General features: G+C 32.5%; 2 protein-coding genes across 7 annotated transcripts in view; one reads left to right on the top strand and one right to left on the bottom strand.

Annotated features, from left to right (window-relative positions):
- CTNNA3 (catenin alpha 3) overlaps nt 1-23,715 on the top strand; it is a 1,664,900-nt gene that overhangs the window by 518,318 nt on the left and 1,122,867 nt on the right. The gene's annotated exons all lie outside the window — the stretch shown is intronic.
- Nucleotides 19,828-23,715, bottom strand: part of LRRTM3 (leucine rich repeat transmembrane neuronal 3) — a 164,454-nt gene continuing 160,566 nt past the window's right edge. The window contains exon 3 of the mRNA XM_063102951.1: nt 19,828-20,037. Within this exon, the coding sequence (XP_062959021.1) occupies nt 19,828-20,037 (210 nt within the window). The remainder of the gene's footprint in view (nt 20,038-23,715) is intronic.

Here is a 23,715-nt window from a genome sequence, read left to right on the forward strand (position 1 = left end):
AAAGAAGCAGACGCCTAAAGAAGTGAATTGACCTTGATGAAGGTCAAACTGATCAGACCCAGAGCTTTATTCTTTACTCTATTCAATCCACTGCAGCCTGGCTTAGGTTTTCATCATTATTGTTTCTCACTATGGGTAATCCAACTTTTCTGTCTCATTTAATATGAATTTGAGCCTCTTTTAGACAGTTATCTATATCTATTTTTCTTTTAATCCCTAATAGTGCCTTGAATATAGTAAGTTCTCAATAAATATTGAATGTATAAATCTAGAAGCATACTTTATATAGCAGATTCAAATATATACTCACATACACATATGTATAGATATACACATATATATATGATATACTTGTATATCTACACATGTGAGCAGATAAAATAATGACTAGAACTTTTAGTTTTTCTTTTTTTTATGTCATGGAAATATATCAGTCACGTAAAGAGCATCATAAACTATATTATATATATATATATTGATTTACAAGCTGATTTCCTGATGGATAGGCTTTAGGATCCTCAGATTTATTTGAACTGGTTGTTCTAAATAATACTGAGTTGTTCTATGATGCTGCCTGTTTGTTTCTTTTATACAAACTTTGTCTAATATCACTTGCTCTCAGACTCTCAAATCCAACCAAATTCCTTCGATATTTGAGCTGTTTTGGAGACTATGAGGAAAAGTCTGCATATGAGAAAGACCCTTGTACACAAACTGAGGGAAGGGAAGCCAAAGTTGGCATTGATGTTGGTTCCCAGCCTCCTTATCTCCCAAGGCTCCCAAGGGAGGCATTACAGAAAAACATCTATGTTTATCGACTTTAAATATTTATTTTATTATATCTTTGATAATAACATTTCAAAAGAATTGGAATGATCTTCATTGTTATTGGAAGGTCAACATACATCAAATGGTCAATATTCTGTCATGTGAATAAATCACTCCTTAGAAGAATTTTAAGCACCTTCGAGGTGCATTTTGTATTTCAGGTTCATGATTCATCTGCTGTGGGGAAATATTTCCTGGCATATGTTCAAATGCTATAATTTAAGACATTTATAGGAAATTATTATACTACTGCAGCAAATGAAATTAATATGATCCTAGGCGTTATACCTAGGGAATAGTTGACTCATCTAGTCAGATCTGGCTCATTGTTCTTTAACATGCTAGGGTGCCAGGGAAAGAGAAAGAAAAACATAATTTTTAAAAAATTTTTTAATAAAATACCTGTTAAGCAAATGACTATGGAGCAGGGACATAAGTTAAAAAATAACGTAAATGAGCAAGGAGTAAGGATTAAACTGCTAAATTTCTCTGTAAGTGTTTATTTGAATATTTTGGCTTGGGAAATGTCAGATGAAATGTTATTACAGAACAACTAAAGGAACAGCTCTGACTTAAAAGAGAGTCTCTTTCTGTTTCAAGAATCTGAAGATCCAATGTTTGCTTCCCCCTCCTCTCCCTTGACTCTGTTTTCTATCATAGAATCCTTTAAAAGTATTGGTGTGAATTTGTTACTTAAGAAAATAACTTTTACAGCATTTGTCTTGAATCTGTCTCTCCTTTATTTCCCTCATGGACATTTTCATGATTGCCTAGGTGATCATAATTGTCTTGTTTACACTGTTGTTACATTAATTGCTTCCAAAAGACCTTTGGGTGAGGTATAGATAGGTGATGTTGATATAATCTTGAAGTTTGTCAAATATTGTACCACAGATGGAGCCTATAGTGTGTAGGGACCAATGTGGCTCCAAGAGATATTGCCTGGGCTTGTGAAGGAACTGTGGGGGTTCTGAGCTGACACAAACAGGATCCTTCAAGGCAAGCTATTGTAGGGATAACCAAATTAAAAATTTCCCACACTCAGATCTTTCCCTGGGGTCTCCTTTGATCAGGGTTGACCCAAAGCAACATTGTATTCCATATGACTCATGCTTCAGACCCATACCAAGATCTGAAGTTTTTTTTAAAAAAAATATAATTGAATTACATTCTTCAGGGCTGATTCTCAGCAGAGAAAAAGCATACAAGGAGCGGTCTCTCCGTGACTCTCTCCATTGCCCCTTCAATACTATTGAGAACCTTTGCCATGGTGACTTACTGATAGAGTGTGTTACATTTTTAAGTATTTAGGATTAGAAAAAAAATTAGGATCCACAGATTCGTATTTCCTTACTTAATTTTTTGTATATGCTGGTAGTTATGTAACTATGATTGCATCCATATTTATAGTATAACAAAACTTACTGGCAGCAGGAAAAACAAGAGAAAATATCTAGAGAGACTCAGGAATTGATATATTTTGTGTAGTTTTAATAATTCACTTGTTAGATTTTTACTTGTATTTTTATATTGCCCAGGTTAATAAATTCATTTTAACTTTTTATTAAGAAGACATCTCTGATTTTACAAATGTTATACTCTTTGAACAGAATTGGATTGTAATTCAGAACCTGTCTTAATTAAAAAATATGAGTGTAGAGGCCTTATGTTCCAAAATTTCAACTCATTAATTGTATTAGCTATTGATATATGGTTAGTACATCAACACCAGTTCATTCTTTCTTTAATTTTCAAAGAAAGTTTGTGAAATAGGAATTATATAATTGGGAATAGAATTCAATATTTTGATATCCATTTTCTTAGTTTTTCCTTTCTTGCATCTCTTTTCTCTAACTTTAAGGGATAATGGGGCACTAGGAGGTTCAACTAAAAATGGGATTTGCAATCCAAGTGAGAATTATTATATTTTAAATTTGTCTTTATTGCACACTTCATAAATCTGGCAGTTGTGTTAAAGTCTGACCATATAAATACACATGAAATGCTACATGTGAATGACTTCATATATTGTTAAAGATGAAATATTTTATTTCCCCTTTACATGGATATTTTATGGGCTATGACTAAAATTATTCATGATTAAATTTTGGATAAAATTTGAAAAACACATTCATTTCAAATCTCAGTTTTGGGGACTTTGTTCATGTTTATTTCATAGTTTATTAATATGGCACATAAACCCTACATTTTAAGTTTCAGAATTTAATTCAGTTATTAAACACTATTTTCTTAGTACTGACACATTTTAAATAGTGTCATGAAATCATATTGAGGATTTTTTATATAGATAAACTTGGATATACTTGAAAAAATATTGCCTCTTCAATTTGGGGTTGGGATTGGAGGGGTAGGTAGACAGCTCAGAAAGTGGGGTTTAGGTTACCAAGGAAGATGGAGGAATGAATGTTTGGACATAGTTATCATGGTTTATTTTCTGCAAGATATAATTTGGCTAACTGTAAGTGTTAATAAAATGAGGTAAAATTTAAGATTAAGAAGCAAATTAAGAACGATTTAATGACTACATATAGAATTTTAGCTTAATATTTTTATTTAATTGTTAAGAACTTCATTTTTAACCCTAACTAGCTAGCTCTTTTGAAAATAAACTTTGTTGGACTCTTTAATCTAGCACTTGAGAATATGTTTCTACTACTGGAACAATGTCTTGAAATGTGCTTTGCTTAGTGATCTTTATCTGAAAAGTAGTATCTGAGGAGTGCGTCCTCTGTGTATCTGTAAGGTGGTTTTTTTTTTTTTTCACAGCTCATAGGTAAGTTGCAAATTAAGGAATTGAAAACTTAAAGTGAGTCAATGATGGGATAATAGAAGGTGGGCATGATGTTAGAAAGAAAAAAATTAGCATCCCAAAGTTCAGATAACGTGACCATTATAATAGGAACCAAAAAATGCTTTTAAAGAATAGCATCTCTAGTTTATTTCCTTATAGTTTTTGCGTTACCCAACATAATTTCAGATTGCTTATACAAAAGACGTATAAAATAAAATTAAGCAAATAGGATTAGAAAGAGGAAATAAAAAATAGAAACAAGGAGAAAGTCAGGACGCGCAACAGGAAGGTTAACCTGGTTACCATGTTATTGAGTGTAATTCAGCTCTGGATTCCTGAGCCAAGATGTAAAGAAGATAGGATGTGTTAACAGGGCTCTAGTATTCATCGGGATAAAGCATAGACATTTCCTAGACCTAGCCTTGAAATACATTTCTCACGTGTTCTTTTAAAAATGATGTTACATAATGGGATGGGTATTTTTCTGAACAATAGTTTTGATTAAATGTAGAAGCAAATCCCCAAAGGCTTTTTCTTATATGGACCTGTAGGGCAAAGTCCAGTGAGTATACAGAGTGTTGTACAGCAAAATAGAAAAATTGTTGAATGTCTAGAAAAGGTAAAATTGAGCTTGGGAGACATTACATTAAATGAAATAAGTCAGGAACAGAAAGATAAATACTGCATGTGCTCACTTATATGTAGGAGCTAAAAAAAAGTTGAGTTTTTAGAAGTAGGGAATAGAATTGTGATTACTGGAAGCCAGAGTTGGAGAGGGAAGGGGCAATAGGGAGAGATTAGTTAACATATAAAGTTACAGCTAGACAAGAAAAATAAGTTCTAGTGGTGTTAGGCATTTATAATTAATGACAACTTATTGTATGTTCTCAATGGCTAGAAGAGAGAAGCTCAAATGTTCTCATCACAACAAAATGATAAATTTTTATGTTGATGTATATGCCAATTACCTTGATTTGATCATCACACACTGTATACATATATTGAAATATACATGTACAATCAATACATGTTGATTAAAAAATAAATCAGTTAAAAATTGATTACAGGGTTAGAAATGAAAAGTTCAAGAGAAATGTTCCTCTGTGCTCTAAAATTTTTATTTTATTTTATTGTATTTTTTAGCAGCTGGCTGGTACAGAGATCTGAACCCTTGACCTTGGTGTTGTCAACACTTCACTCTGCTCTAAAATTATTTTAAAAATTTAGAAATGAAATAAAATCTTCTTGCCTTGATTCTTAAGACCAATAATTCCTTCTTTCTGAAGTACAAATCAGCCTTTATTATCTTTCTTTACCTGTTCTGTTTACCTCTATCTCAAGAAAACAAAGTAAATTTGACCAAGTAAGTGCTGATAAGATTCACTATAGTGATTACATAAATGTATTCTGAATCTACTTAAAACTTATATTTTAGCCTCCAGTTACAGAAATTTAAGGTATGGGTAAAATCTATTAAGGGAAAAGAGAGAAAATTGAAAGGGAAAACAAGACACGGGAACCAAGTCAGTAAAAACATTTTAATTACAGACAAAGGAACATTAAAGTTAAGGAAATGGCTGGGAAAGAAGAAGTTTTTATGGAGCATGTGATTTTAGATCAGGTATGAAATAAGACAATTATAGCATACCTACGATATACTGAAAAGGGTGGTAAAGGAAGGTGTATTATCATAATTACCAGTTATAAATAAATCAATTGTTCATTATTTCCATTGAAAGAACAAACTGACAACAACATCTATTTCATGTGTGAATGATTCAGTTAATAACTTTTCGTGCCTCATTTCTGACACATTTTTGGGGAGGATAAAAATACTGAAGTGATTGAAATACACCGTGCTGGAGTGACTTGTACATAATTTATTACTAATTGGTACTCTTATTTCTAAATGAACATCCCCCCCCCCCCGCCATAATGAAATAGCTTAAAAGCTAGATGTTTTAGGGTTTTCTTTGGTAAGAAACTCACCATTTGAGAATTTCATAATCAGTAACAGGCGAATGGCGTGGATACTTTTCATGTAATAAAAAATTAACTTGGTATTCCTGAGGAGATTGGTGTGTTTTCTGGAAATACTATCACACTGGAGAGAGGTAGGAATGGCCTATAGTGGATTGCTTTTATCCTGTCATTCATTATAGTGACCATATGTAAATATACTCCAATAGATTACTTTCTACCACGTAATGGTTTGACAAAAAGAATCTTGAGATACTTGATTTATTTATTTTTAGCAATTCTCATTAACAAGCTTCTAGATTTTCATAGAACACCACACAAACGGTCATGTTAAATCAAGTCCTTGATTATTCAAGGGATTTGTAGAAGTCCTAAAACTGAGCCACCGGCAAAGAGCTGCTTTTATGGAAAGTGTCAAAGGATATTTTTGAAAAAGAAGCTTTGGGCCTTATCTGTATTTTCTTAAGCTCTAGGATATTCAGTTTATTGAAAAAAATAAAGACTCACTTTGGAACATAGGTCTGGTTATCAGATCTGGTACTAAGTTAAATGTAACCTTATTTATGCTTTTTGTTGAACTAATAAAATTTTATAATATTGTATAATTGGACAATTCATACTGAAAAATAAATTAATGTAAGCTTTTCCTCTCCCAGTCTTGTCTCCTTATTGTGTCAGCACATATGCGTATATTATTTGTAATACAAAACTGAAACAGAGAGGGAAAGAAGGAAAAAGACATAGAGAGGAAGAATAAAATAAGCAGAGTAATATATTATTCTTCCTGCGATTTATTTAGAGCCCTGAAACTAACTGTTCCTTGCTTATTCCCCCACCAAGGTCACCCATGATGTGTCCTAATGAAATAGAGAAATTTAAGATATAGTTATTTCACATAATTTAAGGGAAAGATAAATTATTTAAGCCAAGTTGTACCTCCTTAGAACCGCCTCATTATAAGTTTACTGTATTAGACCCTAATTTAATTTTTTAGCCTATTTCTGCCCTTTTTCTTTTTTTTTTCTTTTCTTTTTGTCCTTTTTCCTGTATCAAATGTTTTCAAGGAACAATTTTTGGGAGGATTAATTTATAGCAAATTTAATACACAATGGGGAGTTCAACAACAATAATAAAATGTAGCCTGTCTCCTTGTGATCACTAGCTTAAAATGTTTAATTATGCATAGATTTTAATCCAAATATTGCCACAGGTCCTTGGGAAGTAGGTAGGGTAAAAGATCTGAAAAAGAATGGTAGAGATTGTCCAAGGTTTGTATTTAGCTAGTGTTATACCTTATGAACCGAGAATTTCCAGCAGGCAGATGGAGATCTAATAGTATTTCTCAAAGCTTTTCTGGAGACTCTCCAGTTGTCCAATTATTTGTTATCACTGTTCCATCCTGCTGCTCCCCTTCTATTCCACTGAGGAGTCTAAATGTCAGTATTTCATGCTAATCCCAACAGCCCCATGAAATGCAAAGTACATTATTTTTCTTTGTAAACCAACTGGAGTTTCCCAGACTAGAGTTTGCTGCCTCTTAACTGCAATTAAGAATAATTGTGAAACTTCAAAAATCTAAAGGCTGTTATAATTTAATTTGTAGTCACTAACAAATTATAGACCCTACATATTTAACCCTTCAAAGATAACATTCAAAGCACTCACATTAAGGATGTTTTACATAGTTAATTGAACTAGCTGAAGTCTAATGAATTCAGTTTCACAAGATCATTTACTACCATGTAGCATAGACCACAGTGTAGATAACGCTCCAGAGTAAAAATTTACTTGTAATTTATCTCTGAAAAATCATTGTTTGAATACAATATATGTTCCATGAATTGGGGATTCTCATTGCTGCCTTTGTCATACTGCACACTCTTTATAATCTTCAAAGTATTTTAGAACATTATATGCACAATTCCTTTGGCATTCATTAAAATAGCACTATTTATAATAACCTTTCTCATGTTAATATTGATATGCTTTGAAATCCTAAAATTAAAATATTTGAGGGTACTTCAGAAAGTTTGTGGAAAATTGAATCAAAAGATAATATGACATCACCAGCACCACAAGGTCCGCCCAGGGTCCTAAGGCATGCAGCTGGGGACCTGACCCTCTGCCCACAACCAGGCACACTGCTGTCACCACCACTAACTAGGTAAGGAGCATGCCAAAAACATCACATCCGTGTGGGTGGCCCACCACAGGCACCACAATAACCACAGCTGCTGCAAAAGTGGCTAGACACCACAACCACCATGCAGATGGTCTGCCAGCCACTGGAGTGCATTGACACAAGGAGAGTCACCAGCAGAGACCAAAGAAAAGAGGATGTCTCTCTCCACAAATCTCATTTCAGAGTGACAGAAGAAGCATCTGCTCTATGATAATATTAGGGGACATGATCAGCATTGGACAGATCATCTAGGCAACAAATCAACAGAGTAACCATTACTCTTTCAGAAGGAGAGAAAAAATCTAGGGTAATTAGAGGGGAAGGGAGCAGTGGAGGGGGATGGGGAGAGATTGGACAAGGGGTATAAAGCATAGTATGATTTTTAACAATATATATGCTAGTAATATTGCTTTGATCAATATATGTCAATGTTGAACCCCCAAAATATGTATAATCAATTATGATTCAATAAAATTTTTTAAAAAAGTTAATATGAATCCTTCCATGAACTTTTTGAAGACTCTTCGCATTCATTTTTCTCAGTAGGAAGACCAGAAATCTATGCCTTGAACTAGTTACTGAATTCACTAATACTATTTTGTCTTAGCCTAATGCTAGATATATTCCTGAGGACTTAATAAAAAATTGCCTTAAGCACCAAACAAACAATGGAATTCTTAGGAGTAATGGTATTCATACAAAGAGAGTTGTTTGTTCAGGATAAAAACTCTTATTTAAAGAAGCAAAGAGTTCATGATACTGAGCAGCTTCCAAAACAACTGTGCTTATTGCTATACCAGATTTTTTATTTTACTTTCTTAATGAATCATTTGAAAGTAATCAAATAAAATACAAGACTGTCAACATACAACCTAATTCTCATTGATTTTAATATCATATCGCTTTATGCCGTAGCTAGTAGGTGATGAAAATTTAAAATTTAAATTACATGGGCCACATTTTTTTACATATTTCTGAAGTTAGAACTGAAATACAGGCTTTTTGATACACATAGATAGGATTTTCATGGGACATTTTAAAAACAAAATAAGACAAAAAACTTGTGGCAATCCTTAAAATTTATCTATTACTTTTTATTTATTTATTGAATAAAATTGTGTATGTCCTGTATTTGTCATGGAATGGCTAAATCAAATGCTTTTTATTTGAGGATTAAATTTAGAAGACTGTGGAAAGGGACAATTTTAAAAAAATCTTCTTTAACATTTATATACTGAAAGAAACTGAGTAGCTCTATGGGAAAATTCTAGACTCAGAAAATGATTTCCAGAAACCAATACCTATAGACATCTAAAATACCTCTAAATTCTAATTAGGAGTGGGGGTGGAGCCTGCTGGACAGACATGAATTGTGTGATTGGCAAACTTTGGAATCCAGGATCTCAAATAGCATTTACTTTGTGAGGCGTTTTCTGATGTTATTCCAGCAATACTAATCATTCTCTACCCTTTAATACAGCAGCATCATGAACAGACTTCATTTTTCAGAATATCATGTTGAATCACAATTATTTATTCACTTTTAAGCATTTGATCACTTTGTCTCCTATCACAGTCCTTTGCACATTTTCATCAAAGATGAATAAATGAATAAATGCTTATTTGATTGAATTGAATTGAAAACATCAAAGTACTGTGATATAATAGAAAAGATAATCACTATATTAAGAGAGGCGTAGTGAATAAATACCTGCAAAGGAAAATTTGTAACTATCTAGTAACCACAGAGATAACTGCAAGTTAATAGTCCAAATGATGAGCAAAATTTGGTGAAAAGAGAACATTTCTCAATTTCAAAAAAATTTAAAAGAACTAAAGTAGCTTCTTATGCATCATTTTCTGATTAAAAATATTTGTATTTGTACTTTTAAAATAACAGCTGTATTAACAATTGTCTGTGCTTCTAAGGCAGAAATAATTTTACATATTGTTAAATGTTGATGTATTCATAAAAGTATTTTATTAGTGAAAAATAATTCTACGTACATGTGAGTTCTGTTGCTGGTCTTTTTCTATTACCTAAATGATTTTGATTGTAGCCTTTAATCATATTCTACTTTAGGAAAATGTAGCGATCAGAAAATGATTTTTGTTTTTACTCTTTGAAATAAAATTTCTGGTGAGTATTCACCAATACCAACGTAAAGACTGAAAAGGTTGAAAAAAGACAAAGTCAACCAATCTACAGTCCATGTTTTTACCTGATGCCAAACAGTAATTTGAGTGAGGATGTTACAGCTAAGGATGTTCAAAGAAGTTGTTTGATTTAATTCACATCATTATTTTAAATTAATGAGGTTGCTTGGATCAGTCTTCAAATTGTTTTATGAACATTTTATTGAAACTGACATAACATTTTCAACAAAGGATTAATATGATTTGTGTTCCCCCCAAGCCAAACACAGTGGATAATATAGGAATATAAAGAGAAATAGAGAAATGGATAAAATAGATATATAAAGAGAAATAGAGTTGAGAAAAATGTGGGAAATAGTTTTGCCCATCTAGAAAGGCCAAAAGATTTGCTGTGTGTGGTCTGAGTAAAATTTGGCTCTGAACTTTTAGGCCAAAAAATTGAGCCTTGCATTTCTCTTCCAGAGAAACATGAATCTAACAAATACTCTTGGAATAACAGATGTCCATAAATGAAAATATTATGTTCTTCCTTCTTCATTGCCTCCTCTCTTCATTTTGCTGATCTGAATATTGCTAGTCTTAAATTGTATCTCAGTTCTCACTTTGCCTTGGGATATCCTCGACAACTCCACCAACTGATTTTATCTTCTCCTAATTACAATTCGCACTTACAAGTATTAAATTTAGCTCTAGGAATTTTTTTTCTGTTAAATATGGATGCCTTTTCTCTTTGCTTAAACTGTAAGCCCCTTGGGGACAGGGAATATACTCTTATGTATCTGTCAAAGACTCTTATCTTCCACTAGGTATATATTAGGCCTATAATAAACATATCCGTTGTTTTATTGATAAAATGTCCTTAGTTATAGTCTTAAATGAGTAGACTTTTAAATTCAAGACTGGGGCCTATAAAGTGGACTTTAAATAATAGGCAGTTAGTAGAGGTCAATTTGTCAAAGGGTATGTTATATAATTGCTTTGTGCATCATTTTTCTTACCTTCTTAAGGGGAAAACAATAGTTACTTACTTCATAGGGTTGTTAATCCTATTAACAATACTAACGAGGACTAAATAAATTAATGCATGTAAAAAGCTTTGAAAGGTAAACATTCAGTAAGTGTTACTTGTTATTTCTGTCTTACGTGCTTGGTGTTAAGTCATTCTTCCAGGAGATAATTAAATAGACATTCTTTCTGGTGGCAATTATAAAACACAATCAATTGTCTGAGGTCTGTCCTCAGAAGGTAAAAGTATATAACAACAAAACCATGTTTTCATTGTAGAGTAGTATTTAAAGTCTCAGTAACATGAAGACATGCACTTAATTTATCCGAAGACATACCAGATTATTAAATTTAAAAAAAAGCAGCCCCAAACTTCATTTCTGGTTTATTTCGCATAATAATTTTTATCTGTTGGAAGACTCTTCTAATCCCTTTATGGTAGTACCAAGGTGCCATAGCAAGCTCACACACTTTATCCTATAACAGGAATCAAAGGCAAAGAAAAAAATCAGTAATGGCTACAACCCCAGCCTGACATTATTCTTCCATAAAATGATGAAGTATAACAATGGTTCATTGTTAAATAGCTATGTGTAAAAGTCAGTGTTCATTTAAGAAACTCAGGTTTGAAGTTTGTTGAGATGGAAACTGGCAAGGAGTTTTGAAGCATATCCAATACACCAAACTTTAGATTCCATCAAATCCAAAGGTGAAAAAAAATGTTGACATCACAAGGATCTCAGGTTTTTCTTCAGGTAACATGTAAATTCAGAAATGTTCTGTGTCTTTCTCTCTCTGGTATAAATATAGTCAGACTAGAACTGGTATGGGCTTGTAGGCTCTTACATCAAGGAAACAATTTCCTTATCTCATAAATGAATATAAAATGAGACCCAGAGATAATGCGTGATACAAATGCCTAAGTCAACACCTGCTAGAGATGACTTTAGAAACTATATTTCTGGCTCTCCACTAAGGTGAACATTCCATTTTGTTAACTGCTGTATGGCAGAGCAGAAAGACATGGTGACAAATCTTTTACTATATTTTCATCAGACTGTTATGTCATTATATTTATGGATCTGTAATTGAAAGCAAGTATATAATAGATGTAAAACAGCAAGAACAGATAGAGTATATTTAATATTAAAATTCATTTCTCAACATCAGATTTTGACAAGGTGTATGTGAATTAATGTAATTACTCATATGGTTGCAGTAGCAATTTGGGGTTTATAGTTTCAGGCTCTTTCAAATTTAACCTTGAAAAGATCATTTGGCATTTAGTTTGAAGCGTTTTTCGCTGAATTTTCAATTTCTCTCTGTAGAAATAATAGTGATAATTCTTGAACTGATTTTTATTCTTAAGATTCTCTTTTAGTAGAATTAATTTTGTGTGTCTATCTACCTGTCTGTCCAATACGTACTGCTATCACAGATATCTGTTTGCTGTTGTATCTCCAATGTCCATGTTGGCCTTTACTGATGATACTTGATGGCATAAATGCTACTGTAAATTTTAATTATGAGTCAGAGTTTTAAAGATCACTTTCAGATTGTCTAATAACAATAAATCATACTTCCTTCACTTACCTCTTGGTATGTGTAATTTTTGTCCTCTTTGTCATTTTTCGTCATATCTTCAACCTTGATACCAGGAACATCTTTGTTGTCTGTAATTAGAATTACTCTAGATATTTCAGATAAAACTTCTGTATGGTGGCAGTGGTGCCAGAATGAGTAGATATCATGATATTAGATTCAGGGTGCTAGAATTTCTTTCTTTGCTGGATTTATTAATTGTTTTAAATTTATAGCCTAGTTTTATCACAGTTACAAGTAGTGGTAATTTTTAATAGAAGACGTGACTTACAAAGTATTTTACTGGCTCTTGAATCCTGCATGTACTATAAAGGAAAACTATGTTTTACACGGATGCTACATGTTCAGACAGTGTGATGAAGTAAATGTTAAAGTAATTTCCCAGTGACATTACTTGGATTTGTGCAGGTTTAGAGAGAAACAGAAGAGCCAGCCCAGTGGTTTAATAAAAAACTCCTGGAGACACTAATGAAGTCAAGAGAATATTTCAGAATAATTTGTGAATAGCTGAGACTGAGAGAGACTTATTTGAAGACGTGAATTTAAAAAGAAGTTTTTAAAAATAATTTTATTTGGCCATCTCTACATAAGGATGAAAACAACTGCATTGTCCTAACAAGAAAATTATATTTATTTTTTATTTTAACTATATAATATGTTCTGAGTAGGATAAACAGAGTCTGCATTATTATAAAGGTTATCTTTTTGCCTCCTTTATGTAGTATGCTTCCAGATCCTATAACATTTGTGTAAGTATTAATACTCCTATAAAGAATATTGCCATACAAAACCATTCACAGGAAACATTCTGCAACCCAAGCCATTCATTGCCAGTTGACATTACGTGACTGTACATTATTGGTGTTTTTCGTTACCTTGTCATTTGCACTTGGTGATTTTATTGGTTGTTCATCCATATCGTTTTTGCTTCAGCTGGCAACCTGCCCTCCCTTTGTGGCCAGTTGAAGGTCATATTATGGATATTTATTTATCATATTTTGGTTATAATTTTATAATAGAGCTGGGATGGTTGGAAATGGAAATACAACGTGAATATTTGGTGTATTTATCTTTTGAAGGATTTTTCTTTCAAATGTCTCCTCTTCTTTGGAAACATGTACAAAACTTCAAGAAATTAATGGGTGTTTCCTTTCATTAAGCTGCAGATTTGGGATTTTGAAGAATATCTCTACACAGTGTGAAATAATTTACGTAACTTTTCTATTTGTAAATAGAAAGGCATATTCTTTTTATGCTGTCTCTATCCCATATTACAATACGCGAGCCTAATTATTTTGGTTATGGTCTTTTCTCGTCTTTGAAAATGTACTGTGGGGTGATAGAAGCACATCTTTAGAGTTTGACAAATCTGCATATGAGTCCTCAACTCAACTGTCTGAGCCTTAGCAAGTTATTTAGCTACCATGATCCATATTTTACTCTTTAAAGTGGCAGTTGTACCTTTTCCCTAAGATGGTTTAAGAATGAGATGAGAACACAATGCCTGAAATTCTTGACTCTCTCCCCACCTGCAGCGTTTCAGCTATTATGTTACTGTCCATGGAAGCAATTAAAAGTTAAGTAACTAACCCAGGTGCTTTAAGAATATTTTCAGACATGCCTATTGAAAGAGTTAATGGAGAGCAAAATCAGGAAGCAGCACAGTCTATCAGGTAGCAACCTGAGCATTTTACGTACAATTGTCCTTTGTTTTGCATTCCTCCAGTCAAGAAAAATGTTCAGTTAGGCTTAGAAAACTAGATACACATTGGTATAGGAAAGCATAAGAATTCATAATTTTAAATTAGAATAAAAAGGAATTGAATGACTTGGTAAAAGTAAATTCATTTGAGCAATACTTTTCAAAATTTAGTGGGCATCGGTGTCACCAGCGTAACGTGTTAGCATTGCATATTTTGGGCTCCATCCCAGAGATTCTGATTCGGTAAATATAGTTTGACCCAAGGGATTTGGGGTGATCTCCACCTCTTCTTAGTTACTTTGAGGATATGATAGGTGGCAAAAGTTTAAACAAATGCATAGAGGAAAAAAATAACTGTCAACTTTATCCATCCCTGCTGTCTTGATACTATTTTTCACATTAATCTAGATAAATTCAGTAAGTGGAACTGACTGAAACTGATCACTCAAACAGACCAACTCAGAACCTGGAGACAGCCCTTCTGAGGCAAAAACTGCATCATAGAACCTTCAAGGCCACATAGTACAAGTGTGCTGCGTTATACAACCCAGGATATATGGAAAGCAATTTACTAAAGATAAATTAGCGGGTGACGTTTCAGGTTAGAAAACAAAAAGGATTTGCTGCAAGGATCCTTTATCACAAGGTCTCTTGATACATTTGAAATATTATTGGATTTACACAGAACAAACTTTCACTTAGCTCTTCAGGAAGACAAATATACCAAACAAAATTTCATAAATGTTTGAGAGAAAGGAGTAAGAAACTCAAGAGTTCTCTAAGTTCTAGATGGCCGTGGCACTCTGCAGCTTTAAAATCACTGTCCCTAATAGAAAGGTAAATAATCAACTGTGGGCTATTTTATACGTGGATTTTAGTCTAAATTAAAAAATTTTAAATATAAGCTGCCTCTTATCTCACAATAAAATCATAATGCAAGTTGTGGGAGACCTTTAAAAACAACCCTGTTTTTTTTTTTTTTTTTTTTTTAATTCTAAATGTTTCTTCCCCATTACAGTTGATGGTAAAACGAAGTACAGTTGCTGACTGTCAATGTACCCTACCCTTGTGGGTATGTCAGTTTTGAAGGACTGATCCTGGGTCTTTTGCCCTTGGTGCCTCTCTCTATTTATGGGCAGCTGTGGTGAGCTGAAAAAGTATTGAGAGTAATTGAAAGCTCTTACTGCAAGAACAATTCACTTGGATTCTTACTGCAAAACCAACCCATTTGGACCTTGAGACTTTTTATGTTATGAGATTATTATGCTATTACCTAACATGATAAACTGTTAAGAGGTATATCAATGTAAGATGTTAATGTATCTGCTCTGGAAATTTCTCACCTTCTCTACTGAGACCAAATATCTGCCAGTCCCATTTATTACTTCTTCCTTTACCTGCCGCCATCTACAGCAGGTCTGATTTTCTTTCTCCCAGTTATTAACAGTTGACATCAGGTATCTGTTTTTATGCTTTCAGTTTCTTTACTTACTTTGAAAGTTTAGTTCAAGAGATGATATCTGTGCTCCAGTCAGGAGCAGTCAAAAAAATATATATTTTTACTCTAATCTATAGTAGTTATACTTTAGAAAATATTTTTGGAAAAATATTTTGCTATTTGTAAGCAGTTTATGTAGTCAGACAAATCTGAATTCAAATTAGGATTATGTCATTTGTCTTGGGTGATAAATTTAGACAAGATTTTTTTCTAAAAATATAATTTATATTAAAAATCTTCATGGTTCTATGGTTTTGTAGGACATTCAAGAGGCAGTAGAGATCGAGACTTGAAAAAATTAGCTAATCAATAAAATATATTATTTTCATGTTAGCATATGTTTTAGCATCTATTCATCATTTTAGGTAAATCATATTTTATTTATATTTTTTTAGAAGGAGAATAGAGAAATTTTTTTCTATTATGACAGTTTTCTTGGTTTGAGAAATCTTGCCAAAACAAAAAAGGAAAGAAAGAAAAATAATTTACGCAAGTATTCCCAATCAGCTCTGAATTGAATATGTGTTCAGTCGAACATGTGTTGAACATGTGTTCAACCTTACACCATGGATGTCTTTTTTAACTACCCATGAAATCTCAATTTAGATGGTCTTTGGTTTCTCACCTTGTGCTTCCTGATTTTATGTTTTGAGCTTGGGGGCTTACATACATCCACATCTTGAGAGCACTTGGTTTGCACATTTAGAAATGATCTTGTATGTTAAGAAATATGTGACTTGCTATACTTTTGAACAAAGAGTTTTAATGTGAGAACCCATATTAGCACACAGAAAGAGTTCATTTAGCCTATGTATTATACAGATAGAGAAACTGAGTTAAATTAGGGATCACTAAACAGTATCTCCAACATTTTTTTTTTTTCATTCTACCCACTGTCTCATGATATTCTCTGGCTTTGATCAGAGAGAGAAAGCTTTTAGTACAGAGGAAAGACTAATAGCCTTTGAATTTTGAGAATGGTTCAACAGTATCAATTCTTAGCCCTCTGTTCTTGGGTGAGGGCTCAACTTCTTTAAAATTAATGTGTCTTCATATGACGACAAAATGAGATAATTTATGTGAAATGTGGTTTGTAAACCTCAAAATATTGCATAATTTTGTTGTTTGCTGCAGCTACTGCTGTTATTGTAACCACACTAGGTCAAACTTTCCATTTTTCAACTCCAAACATAGGTAAACATTTCAGTTGTTGAAATAGGTGAGCAGTAAACAGGAAGGGAGACATGGGGGAAGGTGATTAGGAGGAGGAAATGGGAGATTATTGAATGTTGAAAAAGTAGGTTAGAAATAAAACTTTTAGACACAGACTGATATAAATTGCAAATGTGTGATAAAGATTCCAGACACAATCCATTCTAACAGGTTTTCATCATCCCAGGTCCCCTCCCCTCCACATGGCAGAATAAAAATCAAGCAAACAAATAACCAAGCATCTCTTTTTTTTTCTTATTAAAGACCCTTTTGGTTTAATTTCAAATATGAGAAATCTCAATTTTCAAGTTATTTGGCTGTTACTGTAGCTTAGAGCCTCTGATGCACAGAGCTATAGTTTCAAGGTGATTGCTTCTATTTATAGTCATTTACTTTAGAGTAACTCAAAATGTTTAAGAAAGAAAGTGGTTTGCTTCAGGAAATCAAGGACATACATTTGTAAGGCTCCTTGGAACCTTAAAATTTCTAAAAACCATTTATCAATTTGAAAGTGTCTGGAAATAGGTTTAAAATACTTATTTATACAATTAAACCTTTCTTTTGGATCTTTGCAAGGACCAACTTCTAATGAGTAAAATTGCAAATGACATTTTGGTTTACATAATAAATAAAATTTTGTTTTTGATTTCAAACCCATAAATAATAGATTTATAATCCTCTATAAATTTGCTAACTGTGCAAAACCAAATCTCAATGTAGAGGATTAAGAATACTCTGAGAATACATTGCAAGAAAATTAGAAATTGGAAAAAATAAAGATTAAAACTAGACTTAAAGTGACAAAAATTATTGAATAACAAATAATTTATGTAAAATATGTTACAAAATCTGGGATGCTAAATAGTTGACACAGTACTGTGTTTGACATTTAGTTTCATTTAAATTAGTAGTAGAGTTTGCATTTTTCAACATTTTGCATCTTATTTTCTTTCTGACTGTATATTTTCAACAAAAATGTGCTCTACTTGTAAACTGCAAAATCTATTTATGTTCACATATATAAAAAGTTTGTTCTACAATTTTAAAGTTTATTCTCGAAGATACTCTTAAATTTGCTGTGATAAATCTGCATAAAACTAGACTTTTGTAGATATAATTTCTCTCGATGAGATAATAAATTAAAATTTTGACATTGCTTTTCACTAATCCTTTTCTTCATTGTTTTTGATTGTATTTGACCCTTGTTGGGATGACATAGTCTTGATCTATTTTTGATGTTATGAATATAAAATGACAATATAAAAAAGCACTTCTCCTAGTGTTACAGTAATTGAAACTTGCAGTTTTATATTTCAAAAAAACCCCCCAAAAAAACCCCAGAAAGAATGATTACCATAGATAAAATAATAATTTCAAACAGTAACCTATGTCAAGCAAACAGTAGAAACAAATTGATTATTTCAGCCTCTGGAAAGTTGGGTTTTCTTAATTTGATTTGAATTAGCTTTATAATACAATTACATAATCAGTATATGATCTGGGTTGTGTCAAATTATTCTGAGTTATTTTTCAGATAATATGGAGATGAATCCCATTATAGACGGTAATATAAACAATTTAGAACATATTAAGGATGTTTACAGTCTACTTGAGTGACAAAATTCACCATGGCTCATATCTATATTGAATGGGCTGTCAATGTTTAAAGTTCTTCCTTAGGAGAGAAGTGATGTAGTACACAATGCAAAAAATTTCATGTATTTTCTTTGAAATATTCCCAAAATATAGTCTCATAGTTCTAAATGAAAAGTTGTCTTAAGAACCAGGCATACTTTGCACTGACTGATGGTTATTTTTAGGTAAACCACTTTGGGTTAATTAGGAGAAAAATTGCTACTGCACAGTTATTATGCTCTGTCCTCCCACCTTGGCCTGAAAATAATGAGATGTAACAAAAGTTTTTCTTTGTCACTGGTAGCTGCACTTTTTAAGTGTATCAAAGTCTGTTGCTGTGGTTACGGCCTTTGTTTCCAGTGATGTTTGGTCAAGAATTCCCCCCACCCTTAACAATGGTTTCTCAAAAGAATGAAATAATGAGTCATTCATTCGGAAATACGTTGTTAAAATATCCCTCTTTATCATTACATTTCACTGCTTAGAAACTAGGCTGTAATTCAAGGCAACAGTTAAGTCTGAGAACTGTTAAAATTTTTTTTTTCCATTTATAAGAAAAACCTGTCTATGCAATTGAAGAATCTCATACAAGTCTGAACAATTAAATCCTTTTTGGTTAATGTATTATTTCTGGAACAAGTAGATAAAATTCTACGCAGTAAGCATAATAAAAATCGTGCACGTTTCGCACAGCACAGAATTTTAGAGTCAAGGTTTCTGGGCACAAAAGCAGTAACAAAACAGTCCCTACAAAACTGAGTAACTCTGAATAACACAGGAAATAATTTTTGTTAATTTAAAATTTTAGAAACTGAAATGTGTAAAGTTTGTAAAGTAAAATGTAATTAAATCATGGTACTGTACATACCAGTTGTTTCTATAATTGAAACTTTACAATATGAAAAATACATTAGCTCTGTACAGTTTTTACAGGTAGGTAGAATGAGTTTTGAAAAAAAAGATTTTTTTTTTTTCAGGGTCATATTCTGTTTAAGTCAAAAAAATACTGCACAACTTAGCTAATTACAAAGTGTAGACTTGAAACAATTCATGTCCTCTTTATTTCATGAATCAATCTTGGATTTTTGTTTATTTGAACAGGGGATTGCTTTGTTTTGTTTTGTTTTTTTAGAGTCCACAAAGAACAAATCTTCCTCATTTTGTCCTCGAGGTTACAAAGTTTGGTAGCAACCCTTGGCTACCAGTTGGCTCAGTTAAGCCAGCTGCTGTTTATGGTCACTGATTCGGCCAGCTGTTGTGATTGTGCTCAGGTCCAGCTCAGTCTCTAGGTGTGTTTCCATCGTATCTTCCTGTGCATTCGTTTCAAAAGACTTATGAGAGAGAAGTTCATGATGCACCCCACAGTAACTTATTGTGGGCTGGTCATATGCCAGAAAGGTTGACACGTTCATTGACAAAGGTATCTGGGAAAAAAGGACATGAGAAAAGTCAGTTATAAAAAGAAAACTTTTTTGGAGACTGAAGTGCTGACTTTAGCCTCTAAGGTTGCATCTGTGGCTCAGGGGTCTCCACGATATCCACTCATTTCTCTCATTCTCATATAATGAGCTCAGCGCAACAGTTCTAAAGCCTGGGATGAAGGTGCTCGGTTCTTAAGTAGAAGCGTCAGATGAATAGTAACCTACGTTTTTTCTGACACTGATAAAAGTTTTATTGGAAAAGTCAGAAAATTGCTTTCCCTAATTGGGGTAAGATTGTGCTTTTAAAACTAAGAAAACTATTATTTGGTTACATATGGTATTAGGATACAATGGATAAAAATTGCCTTCCCCTTCTTCCACTCTCTGTCCCTCTGCCCTCCCTCCCCCAAGTTTCTGGAGTAAGGACTGGAATTTGCATTTCTGACAAAATCCCATGTGATGCTGATACTGGTAATCCACACACCACACTTTGAGACCACTGCTGAAGAGAGTTGTCCATTCATGTCATTCTAGCTACTCTTACCTGTAACTTCTTAATATTTATTTCATCAAGAAGATTCCTTGAAACATTAATGTCTGTAGTTAGGTGAATATATCTAAATTTAGAGTTTAGAGAACTCTCGGGAAAAACCTATGGCTCCTGTGAAGGTCTAGAAAGCATCAAAGGATAACACTAGTTTGGAGGAACCAGTGTTGCAGGTGAGGAAGGGACTCCCTTGCTAATGAAGGAAAGCAAGTTCTAAAGATGTAAGGAAAAAGCATGACCATTGTGAGCAGAAGAGAAACCTACATGTTACAGACAAAGGGTAGTCTGAAATGGAATCAGATGTCAAAGTCTAGAGATCATTCCCATTTATTTTCAATAAGATAAAATCTTGTCCTAAAAAGGAGGCAGATTTGAGAAACCTTCAGCCTTGATCTCAGCTTAATATCCTAATTACTAATTCATGCTGTTGATTTCCCTTGGATTAAAAGCTTCTGCCATTCTTGTTTGGTGAATGGATAAAATATGTTTCAGTTTGAGCACATCAGACTAAATTTCCTTCTGATCTCAGCTGAGAATAGAGCCCACAGTTAAGAAAAATAGAATGTCCAGGTTTTAGTCTTTTATTAACTGCTGCTTCGCGGTCTTTTCCCTCCTTTCCGTGCGTTAGAATCCTCTTTGCCTCTTCTCTCCCCATCCCTACTCTTCCACCTGTATTTTATTTCTACTTCTGTAAAAATTGGTTGAGCAAATATTTCCTTATTTTCTCTTCAATAAAAGTGTTCATTTTTTAGAAGATTATGTGTTTATATGAATTATTTTAAGGTATCAGATGTGTAGGGCTTAGTCCTTGGAGGCAGAAATGAAATTCCTGAAATTCCCTTCCTATTTATGTCAATTGTTAAAATTTGAAACATGAAATTATTTGACGTGTGAATAAAAGAAATCATGCACTTTAAAAGTTGATCAAGGAGACTGAAATATAAAGAAAATGCTTAACAGTAAAATAGGATACTGCCATTTAAAGTAAATAAGAATTTCTGTTACAGAGGAAATAGCTCAGATAACTAAAATGTTATTATGTAAAAGTAATTGTGCAGCATAAATAGATTTGAGTTATAGGAGAGAACGAAAATAGAACTGATACTGGGTACATGAGTTTTACATTAACCTCTGAGAAATCAATGTTCTGTAATGTGTTATGGGTCACATATCTGTAGGATTTTATGTACTTGTTCTTATTTGTCATGGAAACTTATGCCTCATATATGCTGAATCATTCCTAGCTTGCTTGGAATTAACTCTACTGTAAATGATTTGTAATTTCTATGGTCACAATTTACAAAAATAATAAACCATGATTCATTTATTCTGTGTGTGTGAGTGTGCGCACACACAATTTCCTGCTTGATTTAACATCTAAAGGCTGCTGGTACCCAGAGTACAAGCCCTGATTTGAACCATATCAATTAAACTGTTAGCTCTGATTAACTATCAAACAATACCACATATTTTCTTTAGAGAGTTTTTTATTACTGGATATGTCTTATTTTGAAACACCTTACTCCATGACTGTACTGTTTCAATGTCAAGGCACATTTTTTTGCATTTTCATATTTCTGAAATTGCAATGGTGTGTACAAGCAGTGTTCATGTTTAACATGTATTTTCCCTCTGTGATTGAAAGTGTGTCTTAATGTTGATGACATTTTAGTACCCCAAAAATAAAAAAATGAAAATAGTAAGTAAATAACATAGTAAGCTGTATCAGTAAGTAGAATTTAACAGCTAACCACATCTGAATACAACATCACAGTAGATTTTTTCCCAGGTTGACTTAAATAATTCTGAAAATCTAACTGAGTTAGCATTGGATATATACATATGTGTATTTATAGGAGCACACATATATATCAACATACATACAGACAGATACATATATACACAATATATACACCTATATGTATAGTCTCATAGCCAATTACTTTAAAAATCATTTGAATCAGGTATGGGAAATAAAAAGTTTGGTAGACATTGGTTTTTGGACAACTATTACATATTTATGTTATCTATATAAAATATGTATAACAATGTAATATACGTACTTATAGATGTATATTTAAAATATGGCATATGCACACATGTGTACACTTATTCATAAAATTTTAAAACTGAATTTAGGTAAATCTTTGCTCACTTATGATAATTTTGCACTGACAATTTCATTGGAATGACAAGTAAGATACTTTCTTTTTTACATAAAATATTTGTTAAATTTAATTAAGTAATTTCCTTCCCAATTTCTTATTTCTAAGTATCTTATACAGATGTGGTGAAAGCATGTTTATTCTCTAGTGACTAATCAGATGGATAAAAATTTATTATTTATTGAGTTATATGATATATGAGGCACTATGCCAGACCATATGTAGAACCTAAATATTAGTAGATGGACCAAGTGATTTAGGAATAGAATTTGGTCAGTGATTTTCTTTTTAATTATATATTATTTCTATCAATTACTATGAATAAGCATTCATCAGATATTTACTTTAAATATGATCACTATCCTGTATTTTAAAATATGGAGTGTAAAAAAAGTTGTATTTAAATTTAAAAGATCTAAGTTTACTCTGTTTATTTAGAAGATGACACTTATCCTAGGACTATGCTCTTAGCAAATGCTTATTACATTAGAATATTCATGTAGTACAGGAATTCTATGTAATTTTTAAGCACTTTTTAAAATAACATCTATTATAATTAATACAATTAATCCTAAATATAATAAAAATAAATATAAATACAGTATTATCTAAATTTGTATGGGAGGAATATTTTTGCTTCTAATTATTTTCAAAGAGAAAAAAATTTTTGTCAGAATAATTCATCCTCATGAAAAATATTACATATTTTATTTGTAATGTCTTTCCTTCTCTATATCATCATTATAATATGTATTGAGTACTTTCTCAATGTAGGGTGTTAGATTCATACATAAATTAATTCAAGCGGCAATATGCCACTTGCTGCGCAACATCATAGTACTGCATTAAGAGGTATACTTTGGTTCTTAGAAGAAAGAGAGATGATCTGTTCCTTTCAAATTATAATCAGTTATTTGGTATCATGGCAGATGACAATTTGTGCCACTTCCATAATTTGCAAAAGGAGTA

This window comes from Cynocephalus volans, chromosome 7 (genome assembly GCF_027409185.1).
Source record: "Cynocephalus volans isolate mCynVol1 chromosome 7, mCynVol1.pri, whole genome shotgun sequence".
NCBI classification, from domain to species: domain Eukaryota; kingdom Metazoa; phylum Chordata; class Mammalia; order Dermoptera; family Cynocephalidae; genus Cynocephalus; species Cynocephalus volans.